Source organism: Ceratotherium simum, chromosome 5 (genome assembly GCF_057802395.1).
Source record: "Ceratotherium simum simum isolate JZ-2026a chromosome 5, ASM5780239v1, whole genome shotgun sequence".
Classification (NCBI taxonomy): domain Eukaryota; kingdom Metazoa; phylum Chordata; class Mammalia; order Perissodactyla; family Rhinocerotidae; genus Ceratotherium; species Ceratotherium simum.
The window spans coordinates 102,298-123,974 of NC_141904.1; the positions used below are offsets into that span (position 1 = coordinate 102,298).

A 21,677-nucleotide genomic window follows, 5' to 3' on the forward strand; every position below is an offset into this window, starting at 1 on the left:
GAGTGCGGTCATCCTCCACCAAGGACCACGTTTAATTCTGGACGCATAAGGAAACCACGACAAGTGAGCTTGTTTCCTCAACTATAAGATGGGACGTCATCGTAACTTCCTCAGCTGCTCATATGAAGTACTATGGAAGTATAGACTAATACTGCATGGCACAAAGCAAAAAGTGCTTTGCAAGGGAAGGGAGAGCACTAAGTATTAGGAAATTTCTGAATATCATAAAATTTAATTTTTTTACTATATCATGTCAAGGTGTGTTCTGGAGAAACCATTTTTCCAGTATTAAGAAAGATTATATAAAAAGAGGTTCAGTGGACAATTATCAGGAAAACATTAGGTTTAAAAAGTTTTAAGAATCATTTTTAAACCTTAAAATTCCTCAGAGCTTTGAATATTTTGTATACCGTGCCTCTCCAAGGTGGAAGGACAAGAGAGCAGCACTTCCCGACTTCCATGACCACCCAGCCCTCTTCAAATGGACCGAGATCTCAGTGGAGCAGTGTTCCACAGAACAAACCTTAGGAAGAAACACTCTTACTATATATTCTTCCTAGATTCCTGTTATTTGCTTGAATACAAAATTATAACACACTTTTGCTAGAAGAGGAATTTTTTCACATAAAAAAATGTTTATAAAACTTTTATAAGTTGTCTATTCCAGCTCTAAAATAACATGACTCCAAATCTGTAAAGGCCAGATCACTAACGTATCCTCCTTCCAAAGGATCATTATGAATACTTCATCATCAGGACAGAGAACAAACCCTTCAAGTTTTGCTTTGTCTCGGGTACAGACATCTGTCACAACAGACAGAAGCTCTTCCCTTGCTGGTCCAGGAACACAGTTTTCTTGCACTATGGGCTGGCCAGAAGAAAGGGAAGACTTCTGCCACGTGTAATTTTATTGTTTATCTAACACTGAATCCCAAACAAAATTTTGTACCTGATTAATACAAAAGATCTTGAAAATAAGAGGCAGCAACCTGAGATGGAATTGGTATGAGAAAAACAGGGACACCTGAAACTAATATATCATATGTCAATTATTACTCAATAAAAAAAGAAAAAAATGGTAACGTGCTTAAGTGGTAACATCAGCTAAAATATTGACAAGTGGCTGTAGAATTTCATCTAGTGCTGTCTATTTTTAAGGTGTTATATGAATGTTATAAAGGATCTGATAGAAACTGGTGGCAATGCAGCGAGTCCTACACCACTTCTTGAATCTTCTGTCACAGCTGGGGGAATGACAAGGTTTGGCAATACCATGGCATGGACCAAGACTGGTCAGTCTTCTGAGCAGTGGGTAAGAAAAATGGCTACAGATTACATCTAAGAGTTCATTTTACAACTCTTTACTAGAAGACACAAGCTGCAGGCACGCCTGGTGGTTTCTGTGATCCCAGAGCTGCCCCTCTGACCAAACGAGATTAAGATGCTCAAACTTGATCTACGCTACACCAGAGCCGGTCTCTTCTGGGGAGAGAACAGGTGCTTCCTCTGTGGGCTGCGGGAGATGGCCATGTGAGGCAGGGAGGAGAAAGCTCCTTACTAACAGGCTGACAGTGAACAACACGGCACCTGCAAAAACATTTCGACACAGTGCGAAAACATTTTAGAGTGAGACCGCTCATACTTTCTTCCTCCTGTGGCTGTGATATCAAAAAATTCTCAAGTACTTCAACAAATTCCTAGTGCTTGCCATCTTCAGGTAGCTGACACTTTACAGCCCCAGTGTCCTGCAAAAGTGGCCGGAACAGCCCACCTAGACCTTTATCTGATATGTTTATCCCTTCCCCCAACCTCTGGAGGAATAAGGCTACTTACAGGGAAACTCAGAGTCTCCAAAAGGAACAGATTCTAAGTCGCCCTGGTAAATAACGGTGTCGTCTGGCAGCTCTCAGAAACTGGCAAGGGACAGAGCCCGTCACTATCCCCCACTCGCCCACCTTCACACATCTTGCTGACAGACACAGACAGCAACAGCGAGTTTGCACATAAGAACAAGTGAGGCAGAGGCAGAGCAGCGTGGACCTGCTGAGTGCCAGTGGTGGTGCTCTGCCTCCACCGGCACAGGCTCTGAAGGCCCTCTCAGTTCTCCCCAACTCAGCCTGCACGCCGTCAATTTCTGCTGCAGAGACTCAGACGTGACGCAGCTGCTCCAGGAACTCGTTTCACAGCACTGCATGTCAACACTGGGAATGGTTTCTAATCAATTTAAACTGCACACGGTACTTGAACAGAACAAGAAGTTTATTACTCCCACTCAGTAGTTCCGGGGGGCTTTGACGTTAAGTCATACATAATTCGAGAAATACCAGGAATCTTCTTAATCTCAGTGACCATCTTTAACACCACCTGTTATAAAACAAAGATTATAAATAGACGAGTCAGGACCCACTGCATATCCAACAGACCTAGAGGGCTTGCATTTGCAACTTGAAATTAAAATGTGATCTATTTTCACGCCTGTCCTCTATGTACAGGGGATAATCTCTGATGAATTTTATGTAGTGAACCTATTTTCTCCTCTGTAGATTTAAGGGACTTAACTCAGTACTACTCAAAGTGCAGCCTGCAAATAGGTGCCAGTCTGCAAATCGTATTTGTCACTGGTCTACAGCAAGTGTTTAGAACACTTACAGCAATGTGTCACTGCTGTACACCCAAGCATGTGACTTTGTGTGTGTAAGCCAATGCTTCACAAATTATCTGCGGCTGAAAGATACAACTCTGAGGCCACATAACGCACTGTAATAACCAACTGCCAAGTGTACAGGAGAGGGAGGCCTGGTCACTTGACTGAACAGAGATTTGGCAAATTTGAGCCTAAGGGAAAAGAGACTCTAAGCCACATTCCCCATCCCAGCTATCTGGCTAGGACCAGAGCTTTGCATCAGAGCACTGGAACTAGTAGTCTTATTTTGATTTTCATTTGCTATTATGCAAATACTCCTTTGGAACAGTCTGGTGGAGAGTTAACAAGAGAAGGAGATGGTAGGCAGAGCATTAACCAATTCATGGGCGTCTGGTGATAATGCCATCAAATCTCATCTTTATGTCTAATAAACTCTTCTTCACCCCTAAGGTTTTCTTCTTTACTTGGAGAATACTATTTATAAGGTAGAGCCTGGCAAGATTAGACAAAATTATAGATTAGAGCTGGTTACTCTCCACATAATAATCAGACATCTAGAGGGGTACAACAAATTTAATACACTGTAGTAGAAAAAGGCCTTAAGCAATCAATTATGTGGAGATAAAAAAACAAGAGCCTATCTTATGAACAGAAAACCCACCCCATAAATATCAACATTGTCATAGCCTGTTCCATTCACCATATTATAAGGTGTGTGTACACTACAAAACAATACACAAATTACCTCTATAGGGATCTCATTGCCAGGTGTTGCAGGTACGCCAGTCATGAAATCACTAGTAATAAACGTTCGAATAACCACAGATCTCTGGCATGAAGGCTGCTTCTGAAGTGGGTCCCGATCAAAATGTAATGGTGTCAAAATCACCGGCATCTGGCTGATCTTCCCAGCATACCCTGGAGAAAGGAAGTTAACACGTGGAACCAATCACCATGTTCATTTCAAGTAAATCCCCCCAGACAGCATCTAAGACCACGTCCTTACACACACCAGTTAGGACTGTGGCCACGTGCTGTGTTCAGGCCCTCTTGCAGCACTGTTAGTAAACTCAGTCACAGACACAAGTAACAGAATTTGATGACTACAGTGACATGTCACAGTGATGTGAGATACAGAAAGAGTCAATTTCCACTGTCCATGGCAGTTATGTTCTATACTGCAGACACTGAATTAGCAAGTCCTGGGCTACTGGCCGGAGGGGAATTGCAGGGTTAGGTTCTGAGCCTCTGGTCACAACATTTTCACCAACCGATCAATACACAACCTTGATATATGAGCGTTTCTGTTTAAAGACACCTTATTTAATATTTACTGTAGATTCATTAACATTGAACTCACAGCCAACAGCATTATAACTTGTATCTGAACGAATTCATATCTAACTCACATATTTTCTCCATAAGCCACATCATAGTCTCCCTGTGCTTAGGAACCTAGACAGCATCTCAGCACTATGCTTGGGGGACATTTTAAACAGTGAAATCACTCACAAAAATGCAAAAAATATGGCACTAAATAGACTACCAAAGGGACACCTGTTTACAGTAAGAGAGCTGAAACAAAAAGGCAAACATTGCCTTGTTCAACCTCAGCTAGGAACGTGCAAGTTGGGCAACTCAAATTTTCTGCCACTCGGCATATGTCCACAAATGAACATGAAGGTGAATAAATTTTATATAGAAGGCAACATCATGGAACTATCCACAGAAATGAATAATAATAATGAAAGCATCTAAAAATTAAAAGTTGCATTCTCCTACTAGAAATCATGACACCAAGCTTCCACCCTCTAGTTAGAGCATGCAGTGATACACAAAATGAGCAACTTACCAGACTCCCTGAGAATGTTATGGGCCTCAAAATCAGCTTGGCGTAAAGTACTGAGCACCCCTGTTGTCAGGAAAGTGGGAGTAACATCTGTAGGAGGTTCCTTAACTGGTGGGCCAAATACATAGACAACTCTAGAAGGCAGAGGTGAAAATCAGAGACAAATTACATTTTAGCATGAGAAGCAAGGCACACAGAGTAACACTCTTTGTATTTCTTCTTAGGCCCCTCTTCTACCCTTCAAACCCCCACATGGGGAGGATACGATACAAGATTATAGAAGGGTCTATGGTCTGTGTACCTTCCTCAAAGAGATTCTCTGGAATACTAGTATCTCAGTGTGCAAAGGTATTGTGATTATCACAATCCCCTTTTCATATAATGTACTGGGTTGAAGAGTGTCCCCAAAACTTCATGTCCACCTGGAATCCTTGGGTCAAACAGTGTGTCTGCAGGTGTAATCAAGTTAAGATAAGGTCATAACAGACCAGGGTGGGCGTTAATCCAATGACTAGTGTCCTCCTAAGAAAAGGGAAATCTGCAAACACAGACACACAGAGAGGCAAGGGCCACGTGAAGATGGAGACAGAAATTCGAGTTACACTGCCACAAGCCAAGGATTGCCAGCAAACACCAGAAATTAGGAAGAGGCAGGAAGGACCCTCCCCTAGAACCTTCATAGAGAGCATGGCCCTGCCATTACCTTGATCTCAGATTTCCAGCCTCTAGAACATGAGAGAATAAATTTCTGTTGTTTTAAGCCTCCTAGTTTGTGATAATTTGTCATGGTAGCCCTAGGAAATTAATATACATAAGCCTGGGGAGACACTGAGATGAACAAACAAATAGGCTGTTTTATGACAAAACTCCAGAAACTGTAACATGCTAATATGCACAGGAAACCTCCAAGATGAAGCTACAGAGAATTTCCCAAACTTATTTGACCACTCAATCTTTTTTTTCACTTTGGGAAACACTAATCCCAAAGAAAGATTCTCATTTCTACCTTATTAAATATGTCACCAAAATAGAACTTGGTATCCCACCATTTCCTTCCAAAAGGAATGACTCACTACTGCTTTAAGTAAATGCCTATTTGAAAACTATGAAGATACACTGCAGGTGTTAATAAAAGTCTGGAACAGAGCCTGAGGAAACTGAGATCAGACCATCACAACTCCAAGGGAAGCTTACCACTGGGGTGGAGGATCTGTTCACAACCTTCACCCAGAAAACAAGAGGCGATCTACCTCTCCCCACTCCAACTCCAGCCAGCAGGCAATTGTCACTTTTCCTTGGCCCTGTCAGTCTTTAGCAAAGAAAATAAGTCTCCTTTGGCAACTACCATGGTGAAGTTCAATAATGTGTTTTCTTTTTTCTTAATATGTACTTGGAATAAAACTTACAGAAAAAAACGGCATCAGATCAAAACCACACTACCACCAACTACTTCACTGCTTCCTTCCAAACATACCCTAACAGGAAGAAGGCTTTTGTCCCATGCACACAAAGTAAACCACAGGTCTCCCAAACAATATAGTTCCTGGAGTTCACAAACGATTCTTAGAGGAGAAAGCAACTAGGCAAGAGACTGCCACCAACTCGCTCTCTTTGTCCTATTTCTTACAAACACGAGTGAGCACAGAACGCACAGGGACAGGCAGTCTCGACGCCGTACAGAACAGTAAAAGTGGAGCAGCCCTCTCTGTATAGACTCCACAGTGCACAGTGGGGGGGGGGGGGGGTGTCCTTGCAAAGATGGAAAATTTTTTTTTGTTTAAATTCCAATTCCCAAAAAGGACCCTGGCAAAGAAATCTAAAATTCACCAAGACTCTTTCAAGGGCTTGCTAGGTCTATATTTAAAAATCTAGATTTTTGTTTGTTGGTTGTTAGACTTTTTTATTTTTGGGGGGAAGGAGGGTTGGGAAAGGAGGGAGAAACATATGGAAGGAAAAAAGAAAAGACAGGCAGAGAAACCAGCACATAAAAGGACAGAGATAAAATTTAAATAAGGGTGAGTGCCCTTTGGCAAAAGAAAAAGAGAGAGAGAGATGCAACTATAACAATGTTGCGAAATGAACATACCAATTACATAGTAAAAGCAGTAGAGGGAAAGGGAATTTTCTGTACGACCAATAAAGTCTATTTAGGTATCATCAGCATTCTTCAGACAATAAATTATGAAGCATTATTTTAACCAAGACAATTATCTCCATTCAAAATAGGCAATTACAAATTTACCATTATTTATTAATAATTCACTTTTTTCAGTGTATTAAAGGTGCTCCTGGATTTGGGGGCCTTAGGTTCATTTGAGTAAGCCTCTCAATGGTCTTGTTTCCATCAGTAAAAACATGGCTTCCCTGTGACTCTGTCTCAAAGGCCACACCAGCAGGCAAGCAAAGAACTACACACACCCTGCCAGGTGATCACCAACAGGTAGGTTTCTAATTTCTGCAGCAAATTTGAGTAAACTGAAACCTCAAGTAATTCTTTTTAGTTGTTAACTACCTAATACCCATGAAGAAAATAGAAGAGAGTGAACAATTGTGAAATAAGAACATTTAATTAGCAATCTGGTATGAAACAAGTGAGATTTTTGAACTGTATATGGGACAATGCAATTATTACACAAAGATTATAAACCAGCTGTTGATATATCCAACAAGAAATTAATGTGCTAATTAAAGGAAAACTGGATCTGAAAAACTAAATTCAAAATAAATTATACATTTAATGTAGTTATTTTAATAATATCTGGCATATGCCTTTTTCTTTGATTTCCCTGGGATTATTATTAAATTAACCAAGTCCCTACTGGTAATTCTATAACCTGTACATGTTTTTTTTTTAATCCTTATAGAATAAAACACGTTACCATAAAACCAATGGGCTAGTGTAAGCTGCTAATTTGGAAAACATGTTTCAACACTGGCCTTTAACATTTTATACTAAAATAAAAATCTTTTCTATTTTTCCTTTAATAAAGAAAATCTTTTTAAAATAAGCAGATGACTGCATGGTGATCAAAGAACAAAACACCGGTATTATTAAATATCTGCTCAATGGTACCTAAGTGGATCCCTATATCTACACTTGAGCCTTTTGGTCTTGCAATAGTGGGAAGACCTTAAAAACACATCCTTCCATTAACCTCATCCTCTGCCCCTGGAGAACACACCTGTTGATGTTGTGACACATGCGAGGTATAAGCCTCGCCAGGAAAAGAAGCGATTCCCAATCAGGCTCATCTTTACTGGAGATTCCACAAACGTAACTGTAGGAACGACAGTCCCCCTGAAGATAAAAATCCAACCGATAATTTTTAATGGTTTCATATAAGTCAAAAGATGGAGTGGAAAATATTTCATGCATGGTGACACCATTAATAGTAATTTTGTTTTGGTTTTTTGAACAAAAACATGTCTGAATAGAAGTATATGTGGATACTTCTCTAATGATAATAAAAAAATCCTACATTAAAATTCACATTAAATTCTAAATAAATCACTTCAGACATAAACAAAGTGTCATGGTGATTTCAAGAATTTTTTCAACACATGCCAGAGGACCACTGAGATTTCATTCCAAATACCGGCCCAACTGCGGAGGGGCAACACATGTAATTGGCAGCAAGAGCGCCCTCGTTTAAGTGGATAAAGGATTCTTAAGTTGGAGATAAAAATAATTTCAGGAATATTTACTTATCAATTTCTTTAAAAATGAGCTTAAAAAGTTAATTTAAAAATATTAGTTAATAGAACTGGTAATAAGAGATTCTCTTTTCTTTCGTCCTGTTTAATCCAAGTCATTTGCTTTTTTAAAAAAATCAAACTAAAAATCAATTTAAAAAGATTCACTAGATAACTACCTAACACCCAGTACACTGAGAATATGAGAATTCAGACTACATGAACGCTAATTTGATAGTGTCCATAAGTTTAAAATGTACATGCTCTTTACTCCAGGAAATGAGCTTATAGAAACACATGAGTAACTGCTTGAAGAAGTAAGATGTTACTTGCTGAAATGTCTGTAATAGTGAAAAACTGAAAATGGTTTAAATGTCCATTGTAGGGGAACGATTAAATAAATTATGGTATAACCATACACAGAACATAAGGCAGCAGTTAAGAATAATCTACGTGTAACGACGTGAAAAGATAAGAAGCTCATGACGTTCAGTTAAAAGAAAAAGGGTGGGGGGCCGGCCCCATGGCTTAGCGGTTAAGTGCACGCGCTCTGCTACTGGCGGCCCAGGTTCGGATCCCGGGCGTGCACCAACGCACCGCTTGTCCGGCCATGCTGAGGCAGCGTCCCACATACAGCAACTAGAAGAATGTGCAACTATGACATGCAACTATCTACTGGGGCTTTGGGGAAAAAAAGGAGGAGGACTGGCAATACATGTTAGCTCAGAGCCGGTCTTCCTCAGCAAAAAGAGGAGGATTAGCATGGATGTTAGCTCAGGGCTGATCTTCCTCACAAAAAAGAAAAAAAAAAAAGAAAAAGGGTGACAAACAATGTGTGTCTATAATTCCCTTTATTTTCTTTTTAAACTAAACATTTCTAGAAGGACACACAATTGGAGAATGGGAATAGGAAGAATTACTTTTTATTATGTACTGCATTTTGATTTGTTTTTTACAAGTATGGTTTATTTTGGTATTTAGAAAATAAGCTTCATTGCTATACTAACCATGAATTATGATTTTTATCTGGGCTTCCAAGGGTCTCAGCTTCAAAAAGACTAGGATAAAGTTCGATATCTGACAAGAAAGAAACTTGCATTCTGACGAGAAGAGTAGTGGAACCTAAATAAGCTTCATTTCTAAAAAAGTCACTCACCCAACAAATTACTTCAAACATATCTTTGGGCACTAGTTCAATGTACTCCCTGCCCAGGAGGAGTCAGCATACAGAGTGGAAAGTTCTCTGTAACAGATCACTAGGGACCAGGAAAACTTTTAAGAATCAAATAACCTGTCTGCTCTGATTTTCATATAGTAGGGTAATATCCCTCTGTAGACATCTTAGCATGAATTTCAAAATCAATCTGTATATGATCAATGAAATAATCCAAACAAAACCGAAAGGAAGAAAATTATTTTTACAATTCCAGGCGGGGTTATTTCAATAGTGATTTAGAAGGGATATAAGTAGCTTACGCACATCACCTTTAAGAAGAGGGAAAGGGGACAAGAGTTCTGTCACCAGAACCGCTGGCCCTACTACTTCCATGAAATGAAATAGTTCAGTTTAATTTAGAAATAACAATGAATTTTTATTGTCTTATTTATAGACAGAGCTACATGAATCCAGGAGAAGGAGGAATTTAAACTGATGGCTCAGATTCATGTATTTAAGAAAAAGAGTACACTTACTAGGTTTTAGATAAATAATCTCTATAACAGAGTTCATTTCTTCCCACACATAATTCTACTAACAGAAGCCATTACAAACACATAACCCAGTAACTGGCACTCACACCATTTTAACTTGAATTACTGACACCCTTTCTCATTTTCATTTAACTGCAAAGTCTAAAAATCAAAAAAGAAACTTTCCTCTTCCATACTCTCCCAAGGTTTTTTCCCCGGAAACTCACTTGAGGATCCTATAAAGTAAAGGAGAACTTAAAACAATCTATTTATGAATGGCATTTTAAAAGTGAGAACTATATGATCCTCACATGCTTTCACAACTGGAAAGACAGAACGATAAATGCAAAAAATGTTAGTTGTGCATATTCACAGCTAAGAGAGAGAGGACATGGTGAAGAGCAGAGAGCACTGGTTTAATACACAGGCTGAGACAAGACCTAAATGGTGTAACATGTTCATCTGGAGGCTTCTTGCAATTAAAGACTTCTAAAGCCACAGTACATTTCACACCAAGAAGGACAAATGAGGACATGACCTCCTGGTACCTGCCCTCAAGGCAGAAGCAAGCAAGCCAACCCTATAGCAAATCAGCCTTTGAATTTTTACTTTTGTTTGGAGATGACAGATGTTCCAAAGCTACAAAATCTCAGCCTGAATATTTCACCCCATAAACATTCTATAAAATATTGCCTTTTACACATTTCTAAACTTGGTACATACTTTCATATTTCATTTTCCTAAGTCATTCCTATTTCAATATTATTGGAAAGAGCCAGGTCAATGAATTCACACAGCTCACCTGCACACCCACAGTTTTGATTGGCAGCAGGAAGGCACTCAGCGAATGCAGACTGGTAATTTGCATCAGCTTCTCCTGATCCTCTTCTGTCGTGCAGGCTTTGACTCTCTGTAGCAGTGTATGCGGCTAAAAGGACCAAAGAGACATTTACATTTCCTGAGGTTTCAAGAGACAAGGTATTCACTCTTTTGGTATCTATTACTATCTTATGTATCTACACTTATTGGTTTATACAAATAGAACCTATCTGCTATTTCTCTTTGACTTGTGTGTGCTTTGTAGTATGTCAGAACTTCATTCCTGGGGGCTAGGGCTATGAGAAGTTAAATATCAGGATAAGAAATACAGATTAGATTTACATACATCGAGGATTTAATTCTGTCATCAGCAAGGGACACATCTCACATGAGTCAAAGCTTCTCCTTATCTCTAATGAGACTTTTTGCCATAAAGTCAATTTTGTCTGAAATGAATATATCTCTACCTACTTCCCTTTTTTTGGTTTATTTGCCTGGTATGTTTTTCCATTCTTTTACTTTCACTCTTTCTATCCCTAATAGACTGTGAACAGACTATAGTTAGATTTTACTTTTCAGTCTAGTTTGACAATCTGTCTTAACTAGAGCCGTTAGTCCTTTTAATTAATTGTGGGTTAATGATATGGTTGGATGCCATTCCACCATTTTCTTCAGTAGTTTCTATCTGTCCCACTTTTTACATTTTTCTCCTTTCTTACATTCTTCTGAAATGACGATTTCTCCCAGCTCACTTATTTCCCCTTTACCGGTTTTGAAGCTAAACCCTCTATTTTTACTCTTTTAGCAGTTCCCCTGAAGTATTAACAGGGATACTTAAAAGAGATCAATCTCTCTGCCCTCCTGGCAAACAACACAACCATCTTTGAATGCTTTAACTCCAATCAATCTCCTTATGGCTTACGTGCTATTTTAGCTGTATATTGTTAGAATGTTTGTTTAACAAACACCAAAAATTAGAGGTTTTTTTTTTTTTTTTGTGAGGAAGATCAGCCCTGAGCTAACATCCATGCCAATCCTCCTCCTCCTGCTGAGGAAGACCGGCTCCAAGCCAACATCTATCGCCAATCCTCCTCCTTTTTTTCTCCCCAAAGCCCCAGCAGATAACTGCATGTCACAGTTGCACATCTCTCCAGCCGCTGCATGTGGGACGCGGCCTCAGCATGGCCGGAGAAGCGGCGTGGCGGTGCGCGCCCGGGATCCAAACCCGGGCCGCCAGCAGCAGAGTGCGCGCACTCAACCGCTAAGCCACGGGGCCGGCCCCAAGAGATTATTTTTATTATATAGTCTATGTTTGTTTCAATTTTACTCATTTACCATTTTCTTTGCTTACCATTCCTTCTTGTATCTCAGACCTTTCTCCTGGGACCCTTTGCTTCACTAATGTCAGTCTTTTAAAACAGTGATTCTCAATGCTAGCTGCACACTCAAATTACTTGGTACGCTCAGGTCCCATCCCAGATTAAGTAAGAAACTCTAGGAGAGGCCCAAGCACAGCATACTTCAAAAGCTCCCCCAAGGGGACCGGCCCCATGGCTTAGCAGTTAAGTGCGCGTGCTCCACTACTGGTGGTCCAGGTTCGGATCCCGGGCATGCACCAACGCACCACTTGTGGGGCCATTCTGAGGCAGCGTCCCACATACAGCGACTAGAAGAATGTGCAACTATAACATACAACTATCTACTGGGGCTTTGGGGAGAAAAAGGGGGGAAAAAAAAAGGAAGAAGATTGGCAACAGATGTTAGCTCAGGGGCAGTCTTCCTCAGCAAAAAGAGGATGGCATAGATGTTAGCTCAGGGCTGATCTTCCTCACACAAAAAAAGAAACCTCTCCCAGATGATGCTAATACACAGCCAGGGTTGAGAACCACTTCTTTAGCTCCTTAAGTAACGGACTGCTTGTAGTAAATTCTGTTTATCTGAAAATGTCTTTATTTTGCACTAGTTCTCAGAAGACAGTTTATCTGTTCACTATTGTTCAGAATTATTTTCTCTTGGCACTTGAAGTCTCCTCGCTTTTACTGCTGCGTTCCAGTGTAACGACCTTTCCTGTGCAGGGTCTTCAGTCCCTTCTCTGCAGCTGCTTGGTCTCTGGCAGCCTGCAGTTTTGCCAAGTCCACCTACTGGGTGTCACACTCTTGTCCTTTATCCTGATGGGACGTGTGACATTTCCTGAATCTGAGGCATGGTGTCCTTCTCCACTGTGAAGAAACTCAAATCCTTTTGTCTATTATCTCCTTCTGGACATGTGTTAAACTTGATCTTCTCATTCTATCTTAACCTCTTCTATTCATATTTTCTCTGTGATGCCTTGTTATGATTTCTACATAATTTCTTAACGTCTGTCTTTGAGTTCACTAATTCTCTTTTTGGCTGTTTTTATTATTTTCATTTCTAGAACTCAATTTTTTTCAAAGCCATCTAGTCATTTTTTTTGTGTGTGAGGAAGACCAGCCCTGAGCTAACATCCGATGCCAAGCCTCCTTTTTTTTTTGCTGAGGAAGACTGGCCCTGGGCTAACATTCATGCCCCATCTTCCCGTACTTTATATGGGAAGCCACCACAGCATGGCTTAACAAGCTGTGTGTCGGTGCACACCTGGGATCCGAACTGGCAGACCCCGGGGCTGCCACAGCGGAGCGTGCACACTTAACCACTTGCGCCACCGGGCCGGCCCCCGCCTAGTCATTTTTGACAGTAAAAATAAGGTACATGATAAGAGACTACCAATTGCTTCTTTGAATTCTATGTACGTCACGTTGTCTGTCTGCTAATTCCAGGATCTGAAGTGTCTGACGGTCTTGTTTGGCTAGTTGTTTCCACAAGCTCTCATTCATGGTAACTTACTTCTATACATATTTTGTAATTTTTTATTGTAAGCACATATTTGCTGGAATGCTATCTGGGAATTTTTGAGGCTTGGTCAAAGATACTCCAAAGAGAATTCACATTTCTTCTTGCCTGACAACTGGAAGTACTACCAACCAAGGTCCACTTTAAATTAGAATTCTTAGCTTGTGGTTTTTCAGACCACACAGATTATGAATTTTGGCACCAATGTACAGAAGGACTGGGAGACTTTTCCACTCATCCTCAATTTGGACCGAAAATGGTTTCCCTTACTTTCTTGCAATACGTATGAAGTATTTTCAAGCACTCTTTCATATCTAGCATTTTTAGGACCTCAGGGTACCCAAACTGCTGTATGGCTGGAAAGCGGGGTCTGCATTTAAGAGTCACTGTAGAATATTTACTTCATAGTCATTTCAAAAGTTAAATTACCTGAATTTTCAAATAATGAAACCCTAACGAATTCATTGTATATACTGGAGTACAAGAATCCATTCAATTCCTCATAGCTATTAGCTGTGTCTGTTTAAAGCTCCTATAATATACAAATTCAATGCAAATTATTACCTTTTTAACACTTGCAGAAAAATCAGCTACTATTTTCAAAATATTATTGGTTTCAGGAAAGTCCTTACAAATATAAGGTTCTTCAGCACATATTACTCTGATTGCCAGACCAGGACCTAAACAGAAGAGTAACAATGATATTTAATATAAGTTTTACATTTAATGTAAAAATTTAATATAAAAATGGCACTAGTCACAAAATATAAAATCCTTCCAAAAATTGAAATTCATCTGCCATTGTAAGTTCTTTCCAGTTTTGAGATAATTTACATTATAACTATTACAATAATAACTACTGTAAGTTTTTTAAAGTGTTTCATTTCAAATGTAACTATTTTCCCATCCAACTCATCATTTTTTTTTTTTCAGTGAGGAAGATCAGCCCTGAGGTAACATCTGCCAATCTTTCTCTTTTTTTTGCTGAGGAAGACTGGCCCTGGGCTAATATCTGTGCCCATCTTCCTCCACTTTATATGGGACGCTGCCACAGCATGACTTGACAAGCGGTGCGTCAGTGCGCGCCCAGGATCCGAACCCCTGGCCACCGCAGCAGAGCGTGCACACTTAACTGCTACACCACCGGGCCAGCCCCCAACTCATCATTTTTTAGAATGCTTCAATTCTCTTTACATCAATGATTTCTATTCTCCTATTTTTGATAGTCCATGTATTAAGTGTCACAAAATTCTCCAATAAATATTTTTAACTCACAATATATGTGCCACCCTATTTAAAACTTTTTATTAAGGGAATTTTCAAACACACACAAAAGTAAAAAGGACAGCATAACGAACCACCTCATTAATCACAGCTCAGGTTCAAGTACCAATCTAAGTTTAGGAGGAAGAGTATGCTGTTTAAAAAAAAAAAAACAAAAAATTCAGGGGGCCAGTGCCGCGGCCGAGCAGTTCAAGCTCGGCACACTCTGCTTTGGCAGCCCAGGTTTGCAGGTTTGGATCCCAGGCACAGACTTACACCACTCATCAGCCATGCTGTGGCAGTGACCCACATACAAAATAGAGAAAGACTGGCAACAGATGTCAGCTCAGGGCAAATCTTCCTCAGGAAAAAAAAAAGATCAAACATATAACAAAAGTGGGTTTAATTCCAAAAGATGCGAACTGGTACTTCTATTTCACCAAATACTTAAAAGGGTAAAAGCACAAAGTATGCATGGATATAAGAAAATGGATTCTGCTGCTTTACTGTAATAACAGAAAATGTTAAAATCTTTAGAATAAACAGCTTATTTAAGATTGGTAAGATTATCTTGATAAAAAACAGTTTTAAAGCAGCAAAATTCTTTTTGCCAATGAAAGCTTACATAATAGAAAACCTAACACATAAAATAGACTTTAAAAAACTCCGGTGAATCTAACTGAAATGACGACCACGGACACAGGACCGCTTGGTCCCCTCCATTACATTCACACACAATCCTCTGCCAACACACAGGGTACGGACTGCACACCTTAAATCACTAGACATGAAGTTTACGGATATAAATAGTGCTGATCACCATGGTTACACCTCTGTCACACTATTCATGGAGGCAATATAGTAGTGGAGGGTACAAGCTCTGAGGTGAGATGACTGGGGCTAGAATCCTGGCCCCAAAGCTCACCTGCGTAACTTTTGGCAACTTAGCCTCTGTCCCTAAATGTCCTCAAACTGTAAAACAGGGTAACAGTAGTTTCTGTTGTGAGGATCAAATAAGACAATATGTGTAAAATATTTAGCAGAATGCCTAGCACATACCAGCACTCAAAAAATGCTATTACTACATTTTTAATTTAATTAGAATATTTCCTCAACTCATCACCTAACGAGTATTACAGAGAGCTAGAAACTGAGGTACAAGATTTGTCCAAGCTCAACAACTCATCACAAAAACGCTCAGTTTAAGACTAAGTTAAGACTCTCAGGGGGCCAGCCTGGTGGCACAAGCGGTTAAGTGCTCGAGCTCTGCTTCGGCAGCCTGGGGTTCGTGGGTTTGGTTCCTGGGCGTGCACCGATGCACCGCTTGTCACACCATACTGTGGCGGCGGCCCATATAAAGTAGAGGAAGATGGGCACGGATGTTAGCTCAGGGCCAATCTTCCTTGGCAAAAAAAGAGGAGGATCAGCATCGGATGTTAGCTCAGGGCTGATCCTCCCCACAAAAAAAAACCTCAATCCTAACTTCAAACAAATACCACCTTTAATTATTTTTCTATATGATAGCAAATGATAATCTAAACTGAGTATTTTTTATTTGTTCATGAATTAGTTACATACAGCATTGTGCAAGAAGTGGTTCATCCATTCATAAGAGTCAGCCATGGGCTAAGGATTCAGAGAGTAGAGTTTTAACCCTGTCTTCCATGGAATATATCATAGCATAGTAGAAAGAACATGCAAACCCTAGCTCTAACACCAATAACTGTGTGGCAATGTGATTAAAATCTCTCTATGCCTTGCTTTTCTAATCTGATGGCAACATTATATGCCAGATCACAGGGATGGTGTAATATTTAAGTATAAATACAATGGAAAATGAGTATTTAATAAAATGAAGTAAACATAGTAGGTACTAGAAAGAACTTGTTTATGCACTCCCCACCCTTCCTTTCTCTCAAGTTATACATTTTCTGAGAAAACAAATTATTTCAAAATTGTCTGAACTGATTTTTCTTCACCATGAAGGTATAATGACAAATCAACCAATTCAATTCTATTTTTTACCTGGAAACGGATGCCTAGAAACTATCTCTTCTGGAAGTCCAAGTTCTCTGCCTAAAATTCTTACTTCATCTTTATGAAAATCTTTCAGAGGTTCTATTACTTTCCCCTACAGGAGGAAAAAAGACAATTAATACAAATTAGTAACCAAAATGACAGAAAACAAAGAGTAACAAATTACTGGCTCTTCCTGCTGTCTTCTACCTTAGACTAAAAAATCATGTTTTAAAACTTCATCTTTAAGTATTTCCTCCTATGTGCTTATAAGCAATTAGATGAGTATTTCAGTAATCTTATTTCTCTTTGAAACACATTTTAAACACAAACCTTTTAAGTATAAATCAGAGAAAACCTACTCACCATCTCTGATCTAATTCTCAATAGAATAGAAGGCAATTAGAAAACATCATACTAGTGTATCAAAATTAACTCTCCAAATAATACCATCAAGAAAGTGAAAAGAAAATCCACAGAAGGCACATCATATATCTGATAAAGGATGTGTAATTAGAATACATAAGAACACTTATAATTCAATAACAAAAAGGTAAATAAGCCAATTAAAAAATGGGCAAAAGATCTGAATAGATATTTCTCCAAAGAAGATATACAAATGCCCAGTAAGCACACGAAAAGAGGCTCAACATCATTAGCTATTAGGGAAATGCAAATCAAAACCACTTCACATCCACTGAGATGCTTAAAGAGAGACAGATAATTCACACCCATTAGGATGGCTACCATCAAAAAAAACAAAATAACAAGTGTTGGCAAGGTGCAAAGAAATTGGAACCCCTGTGCATTGTTGGTGGGATTGTAATATGGTGTAATTGCTACGGAAACAATAAGCAGTTCCTTCAAAAGATTAAAAATACAACTACCATATGATCCAGCAATCCCACTTCTTAGTATATAGCCAAAAGAATTGAAAGTAGGGTCTCCAAGAGATATTTGCAAATCCATGTTCATAGCAGCACAATTCACAACAGCCAAAAAGTAGAACTAACCCAAATGTCAATCTATGGATAAACGGATAAACAAAATGTGTATATACATACAAGAGAATATTATTCAGCCTTAAAAAGGAAGGAAATCCTGTCACACGCTACAACATGGATGAACCATGAGGACCTACGCTAAGTGAAATAAGCCAGTCAAAGAAAGACAAATAGTGTATGATTTTACTTCTATGAGGTATGTGAAGTAGTCACATTCATAGAAACAGAAAGTAGAACGGTGGTTGCCAGGGGCTGGGGACAGGGAGAAAAGGGTAGCTGCTGTTCAGTGGGTACAGAGCTTCAGTTTTGCAAGATAAAAGAGTTATGGAGATGTGTTTCACAACAACGCAAATATACTTAACACACTGAACCATGCACTTATAAGTGGTTAAGGGAGGGAGGGCAAGGAGGCTTTATGGGAGAGTTCTCATGGCTTCTACCTCTTCTCTCAGCTTCCTGATAAGCTCTGTGTCATTGTGATGGGTTTTGATGAGCTCAGCTTTGCCACTTGCAACCAGGGATGCACTTTCGATTAGATCAGGCCGTAAAGTACCTTGGGCAAGGAAAACCTCCTCTGGTTTCAGGTTCATTTCTCCAATTACTTCATTGGCAATCTATAACCAACAGAGTAAAACAGCCTTTTAAGAGATGAATCCTTAAAGACAACAAAATTTTATACTTTCAGCTAAATTCCTCAGAGTCCTTTTGCAATACTGACCAAGAGATGAAATCCACCAATTTCCAAAATGAACTCCTTTAAGAACATATGCTTTAACATGATTCAAAAAGGTATGTGAACATTCCCTTCAAGAGCCTGGAAACTAGCCACTGAAATACCCAAAGAAGTAAAGTCTATTATCAACTGAAAATACCCATTCTTAAACAGTTCAAACAATAGCCTGGCAACATAAGTATACATGTTTCTTAAAATATAAAACAGTTTCTACTGGTCAGTAATAATAGCTATATACAGTAAAATTCTTAGCCAAGAAAACAAATACATACTAAAATTCACATCAAAAATAGTACACACTGGAGGCCAGCCCTGTGGCCTAGTGGTTAAGTTAGGTGTGCTCTGCTTCAGCGGCACGGGTTTGGCTCCCAGGCACAGACCTACACCACTCGTGGCCATGCTGGCGTGGCAACCCACATATAAAATGGAGGAAGATGGGCACAGATGTTAGCTCAGGGCCAATATTCCTCACCAAAAAAAAAAAAAAATAGTACACACTGAGGACATTAAAAAGGTACCTTAACAAAAGTATCGCCAATGATTTTTCTTTTCTCCTCAGGACTTGTAGTCATATTTAATGTTTTGCTAATTCTTTTTCTTGGAGTTTTGTCTTCATCTGATATTGGCAGAGTTGTTGTTCCATTGTAAAAAGAATGAGCAGCATTTATCACTGGGGAAGAGAAGAGAAGCATGTTTTAAACTAATATTTACAATTTTTAAAAAATCTTCTAACAGGTCAAACTACAGCAAGAAAACCTAGATGGATCTTTTGATCTGCCCTTAATTTGCCTATATTTTCCAGAACTACCAATAAACCATGACTAACAATCCCAGACGCAGGCACTCATTAACTTGTTCTTTTGAGAATCCTGTGGCATTTACCGATCCACAGCTACAACCTCATAAATTATGCCGATTGCTTTCCCTCTCTTCTCTGCTCCACCAGAGCAACAAGCAAACACCGCAGCAAGAAGCTCAGCCCCAAGGAAGTGGACAGCAGTGGTTCATACACCAGAACTGAAGCCCTCAGAACTGCACACTGACTCGTCTCTTGAAAAACTGACGGTTATGAACCCATATTTAGCAATCCTTAGCTGTCCTTTTATATTTAAGAACAAGGTATTTAAAAACTGACTGAGATCTCTAACCCTAACCGGTGCATCTCACCGTAAGATGACAAAGCAGCTGGCTGTTTCCTGGGGGACCACGAGTGAATCTGCAGGTCTTTCTCTTAGGCTGGTCAGTGACCCCAGAGAAGACACCTCCAACCTCCTACCTATCAGCATTCTGGTAGCTGAACAAAGGAAGCGGCGGGACAGAGCGAGTCACCATTCAGTACAGAGATTTTTACTTAATCCTGCTGTTTTTAATGTAAAAGCTTACTACCACCTTCACCTATGCCTGGTATTGATACGCCCAGTCCAAAGCCTCTCCCGTTTAGCCTCTCTAGAGAATAAACCCAAAGTCTTCTGATGGGGTGGGAGAGCAGCAGTTTGTTCCTGTGTTAAGCAAAAAGACCTGCTTCTCAGATTTTCAACCAATTCGTTTTAGGCTCACCCAGAGAACCATGCCCACAAGGAAGACAATGCTTCCAGTTCCTAAGCCTCCCCAGAAGTCTTGCTCTCTGTTGGCTTCCTCCCCTAAGCCCCCACCTCAAGGTTTGGAGTCCTCCATTCTACTATGTCAGGTACTAGAGACAGATGCAGGTTTTTGTGGGGCTGAAATTTTTATGATGTGGAGGCCCCCTTCCAGATAAAGAATAACAAGTTAGGTAATTCAAAAATCACAATACTGGGGCTGGCCCTGTGGCTTAACGGTTAAGTACTGGCGGCCCGGGTTCGGATCCGGGCGTGCACCGACGCACTGCTTGTCAGGCCATGTTGAGGCGGTGTCCCACATACAGCAACTAGAAGGATGTGCAACTATGACGTACAACTATCTACTGGGGTTTTGGGGAGAAAAGCGGGGAAAAAAGGAGGAAGATTGGCAAGAGATGTTAGCTCAGGGACAGTCTTCCTCAGCAAAAAGAGAGGATGGCATGGATATTAGCTCAGGGCTGATCTTCCTCACCAAAAAAAAAAAAAAAAAAATCACAGTACTAAGATGGCGAACATGAACTTAACTATACACAGAAATGACTGCAAATCATGCATATACCACTTAACCCAAACTACAGGTATCCCCAACTCAACTTTTTCTTAGCCTAATCCCCAAATGCCTGCATCCCTCTAACACCACCCAATAGAGAGGTCAGAGTGAAAAGAAACTGAACTTAAGTAACCACAAATTATTAAGTATCTTACTTGCAAGTTTCATAAAAATATATGACCATGTGGAGACACTAAGGTCCCTCCCAGCATTTTGGAAAAGGTTAGGCTAGTGAGGGGTCCTGAAACTGAAGCTGTATTAGCTTATCAGAAAAAATCCACACTATCCATCTGCTTTCCACCTTCCAACGTTTTGCTGCAACCATCAGACTGCTATCACCTCCTCTACACCTGGTCCAGTGGCATCACACTTGCTTTATGCCTGTACTGTTATTTGAATGAAGTTTCAAAAGAAAGAAATACACTGGTCTTCATTTCATGTTTAACCACAAATCTTCATTTTATAGTCAACCTTCTGGCATCAATTCTAATTAATTCAATAATCTGTATGGTTCGTATCATTAAACTACTGACTTGATTTCACTATAACTATTGATTACACCTTGTTTTTACAAAATTTAGAAGATATTCACAAATGTAAATGCAGTTAAGGCCTAAGAAGTTTACTAATGGCCTTAAAAAAAGAAGTGACTAAAGACTCTTCACTCCTCTGTATAAGCCTTTCTGTTTGTGAAATAATCTGCACATGCCTACCTGTTGTAGGAAGGCTTGGATATTCTCATGCATAAATAATATTATAGGTGGGGAAAGATAACTTAAGAGAGAGATGAGTAGAAGGGAACAGAATGGTAGCTGGAAAATGGTACCTTATTGATCTATATATAACATTAGGAGTAATCAACAGATTTAAAATTTATACTGTGACTCCTCATGAACCAGAAGTAATTACAATGTAAAAATAAAACCCATTTTCAACTGTGAGCTCTTT

The 21,677-nt window shown here is 39.6% G+C and overlaps 1 protein-coding gene across 1 annotated transcript in view; it reads right to left on the reverse strand.

Moving 5' to 3' along the window:
* Positions 1–2,241: 2,241 nt before the first annotated feature.
* The window catches only part of GMPS (guanosine monophosphate synthase), a 52,214-nt gene continuing 32,778 nt past the window's right edge, over positions 2,242–21,677 (reverse strand). Inside the window, exons 8-16 of the mRNA XM_087430346.1 lie at positions 19,100–19,251; positions 18,289–18,462; positions 16,854–16,959; positions 14,130–14,245; positions 10,678–10,803; positions 7,676–7,791; positions 4,497–4,627; positions 3,390–3,562; positions 2,242–2,364 (exon numbers count right to left, since the gene is read on the reverse strand). Coding sequence (XP_087286472.1) covers positions 2,263–2,364; positions 3,390–3,562; positions 4,497–4,627; positions 7,676–7,791; positions 10,678–10,803; positions 14,130–14,245; positions 16,854–16,959; positions 18,289–18,462; positions 19,100–19,251 — 1,196 coding nt within the window. The 3' untranslated portion in view covers positions 2,242–2,262. The remainder of the gene's footprint in view (positions 2,365–3,389; positions 3,563–4,496; positions 4,628–7,675; positions 7,792–10,677; positions 10,804–14,129; positions 14,246–16,853; positions 16,960–18,288; positions 18,463–19,099; positions 19,252–21,677) is intronic.